Genomic DNA, 7,962 nt, shown 5'->3' with positions numbered 1-7,962 from the left:
TCTGGTTAGGTTAGAAGTTCTTTCCCTGTGTAGGGGAACTACGTCGCCCTGATCCTCATACCAGATGAGGTACGTAGGCAAGAGATGAGCTGATCTCTCCGGGCGCCCTTTTTTATTTTTCAACCCTTTGTGTGTGTTTGGAGTCCGACGTAAGTCCAGTGACTGGCAGTTGGTTTCCTGTGTCTTGTTTGTTGGTTCGGAGTCTGATGTAAGTCCAGCGATTGGCATTCGGTTTCCATGTTTGCCTGTTTGTGTGGAGTCTGACGTAAGTCCAGCGATTGGCAGTCGGTTTCCTATGTGGTTTTGGTTTGGCGTGCGTTAGCCGAGCTACGAGTGCTCTGATTCTTCTCTGGTTAGAGAAGATACGTATGCATAGGATGCGATATCCTAGCGAGCATGTTTCCCCCTGTCCCGAACTACGTCGACTCTGATGTCTGTGCCTGACAGACTACGTAGGCCCAGGATGCGATATCCTGCCGAGTTAGTTTCTCTTGTTTTCCTGTGTTTCCTTCCAGCCTTGTATGGTGTTTGATCAGTTTTTAGCAACCTTTCTTCTATTCTTTCTGAGCGTGGATCCCGTCGAGTACGACGGATGCGTAGGGGTGCTAATACCTTCCCTTCGCATAACCGACTCCCGATCCCATCTTTCTCTGGTCGCGAGACCATGTCTTTTCCAGGTTTACTTCGAGCGTTTCCTTTCCCTCCTTTGAGATAAATAACGCACGGTGGCGGCTCTGTTGTTTCGTTTTCCCGCCGGTTTTTCGCGTAATGCGACAGTAAGGTATCAACTTGCTATCCCGTGTCTCCCAATCTCCTTTAACTTGACTGATTACCAGAGCTGAATCACCGTATACCTCAAGAATCTTGATCCTCAAGTCGATCGCCGCCTCTAAATCGTAGATACATGCTTCATATTCTGCCATATTGTTGATGCAGTCAAAACACAATCTAGCGGTAAATGGAAGGTGGAAACCAGTTGAAGAAGTGATAATAACACCTATACCATGGCCTCGAGCATTGGAAGCACCGTCGAACATGAGCGTCCATCGTGATCCTGGTTCGGGGCCTTCCTCAGAGCTTACTTCGAAGCCTGACATAGTGAAGTCTCTGATAAACATGATGTCTTCATTTGAAAGTCAAACCTCAACGATTGATAACCTTCGACAGGAAGGTGAGCAAGGTAGTCAGACAGAACACTCTCTTTTATTGCTTTTTGGGTCACATATTATATATCATACTCGGTTAACAACATTTGCCACCGGGCAATTCTACCAGTAACATCAGGCTTTTTGAATATATACTTTATTGGATCCATCTTGGATATCAATAAAGTAGTATGACAAATCATATATTGCCTCAAGCGTCGAGCATCCCAAGTCAAAGCACAACAAGTTTTCTCTAAAAGTGAGTATCGGGTCTCACATTTAGTGAATTTCTTGCTGAGATAGTATATGACATGTTCTTTCTTGCCTGTGTCGTCGTGTTGACCCAAAACGCAACCCATAGATTCATCGAGTACTATGAGGTATATAATGAGAGGCCTACCAGGAACCGGTGGTATCAAGATTGGTGGTTCTTGCAAGTACTTTTTATTTTATCGAATACCGCTTGGCAATCGTTGTTCCACACAATCGATTAGTTTTTTCTCAACAGTTTGAATATCGGTTCGCAGGTAACCGTCAAGTGAGATATGAATCTGGAGATGTAATTAAGTCGCCCAAGGAAGCGTTAGACTTCTTTTTCTGTTCGGGGAGCTGGCATTTCTTGGATGGCTCGAACTTTGTCGGGATCAACCTCAATACCTTTCTGACTGACTATGAAACCCAAGAGCTTACCGGATCGGACCCCAAAAGTACATTTAGCCGGATTTAGATGCAGTTTAAACTTTCGGAGTCTGACAAACAATTTCCTCAGGTTCACCAAGTGATCTTCTTCAGTTCTGGATTTGGCAATCATGTCGTCCACATAAACCTCAATCTCTTCATGAATCATGTCATGGAAGAGGGTTACCATGGCGCGTTGATATGTTGCCCCTGCATTTTTTAGGCCAAACAACATGACTTTGTAGCAGTAAGTTCCCCAAGGTGTGATGAAAGTTGTCTTCTCCATATCTTCTGGCGACATTTTTATCTGATTATACCCGGAGAACCCATCCATGAAAGAAAAGATGGAGAATTGAGTTGTGTTGTCAACTAAAACATCAATATGATGCAAAGGGAAGTCATCCTTTGGGCTTGCTCTATTGAGGTCTCGATAGTGTACACATATTCTGACTTTACCATCTTTCTTCGGAACTGGAATGATATTAGTAACCCACTGCGGATATTCATAAATGGCTAAGAAGCCAACGTCTAGCTGCTTTTTAACCTCTTCCTTGATCTTGAGTGCCATATCGGGTCTGGTCCTTCTGAGCTTCTGCTTGACTGGAGGATATTCAGGCTTTAGTGGCAGGTGATGTTCAACAATGCTGGTGTCTAATCCTGGCATATCTTGATACAACCAAGCGAAGACGTCAACATATTCACGCAACAACTCTACCAACTCAGAATGTACATGTTCGGCGAGAGATGCCCCAACTTTCACTTCTTTTTTGTCAGTTTCAGAACCCAAGTTAATGACATCCACTGGTTTTTTGTACGGCTGAATCTCCTTTTCTTCATGCTCAAGGAGTTGTGCTAGTTCAACTGGTAATTCACAATCTTCCTAATTGTCGTCTTCAGCTTGGTTGATTGGAAACCCATATTTACAGTTGATTTTAGTCGTGTTGTAATCAATAGTTTTGTTTGCTCTGCATATGATGAGCTTATTTAGTATGCTTTTTGAGAAAAGTGGAAAAAAGAAAAAGAAATGTTTTTCCATTTCATTGTTTTTTAGTGAAAAGGGAAAATAATTGAAAGAAAGGGAACACAAGTTTTGCATGCAAAAAGTACTTTTTATTTATTCAGATAATACTTTTAAACATGGAGGCCCTTACAAGATATCCTCTCGTCTCGGGAGAGGACGAGGGATGGAAAAAACAAAATGCATTACGTTTTTTCCGAGTACACCATGGGAATCACAGTGGCCTTCCAATTGGGAATCTTGAACCCTGGAGGACATATGCGAACAAGGTTGGGTGCCCCTGGCTTGCTACCACTGGACTCTTCAATAACTGCCATTGTATGCTCGTTTTGATAGCCGGCACTGCTGAATTTGACCGGGTTGAACTGCTTTTTCTTTGGGCTTGCCTTGCGTGCTGTTGGGTGATAACCGATACCAAACCTGTCGCGCTTCTCTGCCACACTGACGACCTTACCCCAACTGGGAAGCAGGCCTTTCTCCAATCTCTGCTTGGCACTCTTTGCTGAGAATAGGATGGTAGAGGATGATTGGTTGTTGTTGGAAGTAGCGGAACTGACTTCTTCAAACTCTAAATAGTGGAGCGGAACTTCGACGATCCCTTCATCTATTTCATCATATCTGAAGGAGGAGAGTTCACTGACCAACAAATCTTCTTCACCACACACAATTACTAGTTTGTCATCGATCAAGTACTTTAGCCTCTGGTGCAATGTAGAGGTGACTGCCCCAGCGGCATGAAGCCACGGTCTGCCCAACAAACAACTGTAAGTTTGGTTGATGTCCATGACTTGGAAAGTGATACTGAACTGGTGGGGTCCAACTCAGATAGGCAAATCGACCTCCCCAATTACCTGCCTTCGGGAACCATCGAAAGCTCGAACGATCAAGGTGGTGGTCCTCATCTCAGGCCCCTTAAACTGTAATTGGCTAAATGTAGATTTTGGCAACACATTAAGCGACGAACTAGTATCAACGAGGACTCGAGATAAGAGAGAGTCAGTACATGTGACCGAAATGTGTAGTGCTTTGTTGTGGGAATTTCCCTCAGGAGGTAACTCTGCTTCATTAAATCCCAGATACCTACTGGCAGTGATATTGGCAACCACGTCGTCAAATTGATCCACTGTGATATCTTGCATCACGTAAGCGGCATTTAGAACTTTCAGCAATGCTTTACGATGAGCCTCAGAACTCAACAGCAAAGACAAAATTGATATTTTTGAGGGAGTCTGGTTCAACTGGTCGACAATCTTGAAATCACTTTTCTATATCAATTTGAGGAATTCTTGGCTTTCCTCAAAAGTGATACTCTTCTTGTGATATTCAATCTGTTCTTTCTCAACCATCGACCCTTTACCCATAGACGTCTCAGATTTTGCGGCTTTATTGTCAATAACCTTCGTCAACACTGGAGCAGTCGTCACGCTTGGAGTGGCAGGTACAGTTGCCCCTGCCTGCGGAGTTGGAGTAGGAATGACATTCTCCTTAGGCGGGATAACTGTGGGTGCTGGAGACACCCTATGAGTGTATTTAGGAGCGAATACACGACCACTCCGAGTCATGCCTCCCGTTCCAGCAATGTTGACGATTTCTGTGTCAGGAATGTGAATTTCTTTTCCTCCCAAATACACTGTAGTCTCATAATTCTAAGGCACTGCCTTGGTATTCTGATACGGGAACGGAGTGTGAACACGGAAATGAATCGGCTGAATCCTCTTGGCAGGAGCTTCAACCTTCTTTTTTCTGTACACAATTGTTATTGGTTTAATTACTGCCACCTCTTCTGCTGCTTGAGACTTGGAGAACTGTATTAACCCTTAATCCATCAGTTCTTGCATACAACCCCTCAGCTTGTCGCAATTGTCCAAATCAAACTCGCATACTGTGGAATCATTATGTACACCTTCAAGAAACCCAAACTGTTCAAGCCTCTGTAACACAACGGACATTGGAGTCTTCACTTCTTCAGCCCTTAGTATAGATTTGGTGGCCTCCTCTTCGATCACAGCATTGACTGCTGCGTCACTGTGATTCAGCAAGGGATTAGTCTTCACGTTAGGTTTTTCTTCGAAGAAAGACAAAATCTCTTGATCAATTAACTCCAGGATCCTCTTTTTAAGAGCCCAACAGTCCTCGATGGAATTTCCTATATACCCTACGTGGAAAGCGCATGTGGCATTAGGATTGTGACTGCGATTAAAGGGAGGAGAGGCTGCTGGAAGTTCTCTTGGTACGATGCCCCCCACGTGAATCAGATATGGCACTAATTTTGCATATGGTACCGGGATCTTATCAAATTGGAGACGACTACAAAAATTGCCTCTGTTGTTCTGACTTCGATTTTGTCCTCTGTTATCACGATTATATTGTTGGTTCGGATTTTTCTGAGTGGGTGTTGATTGTTGATTACCTTTCTGCGGTTGGTACTGGAATGGAAGTTGCTGATATTGAGCTGCGGCGACGTACGGATATGGATAATATGACATAGGGGCCATCAGAAATTGATATCGAGGGCAAGCCTTCACCGTCACTGCGTTTTCTTCCCCCTCCTTCTTTTTAGTGAAGCCCCCATGCGGCCTCTTGTTGGTTGTCTGCGGTGCGGTCGTGTATGTGATTTTACCTGATTTTAGCCCACTCTCAACACGCTCCCAAATGGTTACCATATCAGCAAAATTTGTTGACGAACTGCCGATCATCTTCTCAAAATACAACCCTTGCAGTGTACCCATGAAGATAGCCATTAATTCGTTGTCAGACAATACTGGTCTGACTCTAGACGCCATTTCGCGCCAACGTTGAGCATATTCCTTGAAGGTTTCATTAGATCTTTGAGATTGCTTCTGAAGTTGAAACCTTGTCGGAGCCATGTCAAGGTTATACTTGTATTGTTTCAAGAATTCCTCGGAGAGATCCCTCCATGACCAGATCTTTGAGCGCTCTAGACCCGTGTACCAATCCAAGGAAGCCCCAGACAGGCTATCTTGGAAGCAATGGATCAGGAGGTTGTCATTATCAATGTATGAGGCCATTTTTCGGCAGTACATGGTGATGTGACTGCGGGGACATATGAGGCCCTTGTACTTTGGGAGGTCAGGCACCTTGAATTTCTATGGTAGTACCACGTTCGGGACCAAGCAGAGGTCTCAAGCGTCTTTACCGAAAGCAGTGAAACCCTCGATGGCCCTTATTATGTCATCCAAGAGCTGATAATCTGCAGGTCTGGCCGGATCAGCATCGGGAGGAGCGACCTGACTGGCCGGTCGGGAGGTCTCTAGAGCAATTGGTGCAGGCATCTTCAGAGTAAACCACATCTGAGGTGGGTAAGAGAAACCCGGTGGCACAGTTTGAGCAGCATGAATCGTCTAAGGATATTGCCCTCCAGCCTGAGCATTGGAGGCCTGAGGTGCCCCTGTCTGCACATGCTGGAGTGCAGGGCATGTCAGCATGGGCATGGAGGTTGCCCCAGGATAACCAAGTAAGATGGCCGGGAATTAACTGGCACTCGCAGCTTGAGCAGTCTGAGTGGGAATCTGGAAGTGGAGGCGCAAGCCTCGGTAGTCCTCTTCAGCGTCAGGAGTGTCGTCAGGAACCTGACCTTGGTTATTTTCCGGATCAGCAGCATCGACCAGAGTAGTTTGGATGATGGGAACACCCCAAGGGAAACCAGTGTTTCCAGCAGCAACAGCGGCAGAGAGAGCCGGATGAGGGGAAAAAGCCCCCCCATGGGCGAGACTAGCAACTAAGTGTGAGGGCATTCCCCATGGGTAGGCAGTAGCAAGCCTAGCAGAATCAACAGGGACCATCTGACGGTTCCCAGTATTTGGCACCACAGTTTCCGCCTGAGTCTCGATGGTAGTGCCGTCAGCAGCAGTAGGAATGGTCACCCCAGCAGCATGGGTGACATTGACATCAGTAGAGGCAGTGGTCCTCTGAGATTGGAGAATCTCAAGGATAGTCTCCATGTTTCCCCTGAAGAGGTTCATTTCGCCTTGAACCTGGGCAAGGGACTCGCGGACAGTAGCATTGTCGGCTTCGTATTTGGCCATGATCTTTGACTTGTTGGAGCTAGTGTAATATTGATGATGAGTCGTCATTGTTGTTGTGGAAAAACGGCGAGTGTAAGCATTTTGTTTCCTGGTGGCTTTTGACAAATAAATGCGTCGATGCATGTATGTATGCAAAAAGATTGATGTGTACATTTATTTATTTTTTGTAAAGGAAAACAATTCCAAGAATCCGCGAGTTTGTTTATTTAACACAAGCAAATACAAAGCATAAAGAGAGACGGTTTATGAAGCCAATAGTCGAGAAACTCTTTTATTCAATATCGGAATACAAGTACATGTCAAGGAATTGCCCACTGGGCTACAAGAGTATCAACATTGGTCCTATCAGACCTCAACCTAGTGAATTACAAGTCAAACTTAGAGAGCAGCAACTAGAAGCATCTTGATAACAACTCTTCATAATAAGTCTGAGATTTTGGGGACAGGCATACGCCCCACTTCCCCAATATCGCACTCCCTTCAGGTGGAAATTCGTGATTTAGTTCGCTTGGAACACTGTTCACAATTGTCTTCTCTCGGTTGGAGAGATCCTCAGGATGCTTGTTCACTTGTGTGTTGGTGTCTTCCGGATTCTTACGTGATTGCCATTTTAGCTCTCGAATCTCCTCTAATCTCTGGTTCAGCTCGTACTGATTCTGGCGAAGGGAGACTTCTAGCTGCTTGGTGTGGCTTTTCTCAGCCTTCAACTCTTTCTTGCAAGCTTCTAGCAGACTTTGGAGTTTCTTGGTTTGTTCCATGTGTTCAAGCTCCGCTTTGCTGGCTCGGTGTTGAGTCTCGGCTAACTGCTTCTTTTTTGCTGTCAAACTAACATAAGTCCCTTTGAGTGTCTCACCCACTTTGAGTCTTTTGAATACCTCTATTTGCACCTCGATCTCTCTTCTGATTCAGATTGAACTTCAGGGTTTCTTTCTCCAAAGAGATCTTACCAAGCCTAGATTTAAGATCAGCATTCTCTTTCTCTAGGGTCTTGATAACCTTCTTCAATTCATCGACTTCAGAATTTTGATGTTTCACTGGTTTTAGAGGTTGGACGTTCATGGACGATTCGGGTGGA

The 7,962-nt window shown here is 45.0% G+C and overlaps 1 protein-coding gene across 1 annotated transcript; it reads right to left on the bottom strand.

Annotated features, from left to right (window-relative positions):
* Positions 1–4,658: 4,658 nt before the first annotated feature.
* Positions 4,659–5,870, bottom strand: LOC127122144 (uncharacterized). The gene has a single exon (XM_051052530.1). The coding sequence runs from the start codon at positions 5,868–5,870 to the stop codon at positions 4,659–4,661; it is 1,212 nt and encodes a 403-aa protein (XP_050908487.1).
* Positions 5,871–7,962: the final 2,092 nt, after the last annotated feature.

This window comes from Lathyrus oleraceus, chromosome 2, assembly GCF_024323335.1.
Source record: "Lathyrus oleraceus cultivar Zhongwan6 chromosome 2, CAAS_Psat_ZW6_1.0, whole genome shotgun sequence".
Taxonomy (NCBI): Eukaryota; Viridiplantae; Streptophyta; class Magnoliopsida; order Fabales; family Fabaceae; genus Lathyrus; species Lathyrus oleraceus.
Note: the sequence above shows the minus strand (reverse complement) of the source record. Positions and strands in the feature narration are given on the sequence as shown.

Bases quoted from the DNA above. Each gene is read 5' to 3' on its own strand.
- LOC127122144 (XM_051052530.1), bottom strand. From the start codon at position 5,870: ATGGCCTCATACATTGATAATGACAACCTCCTGATCCATTGCTTCCAA.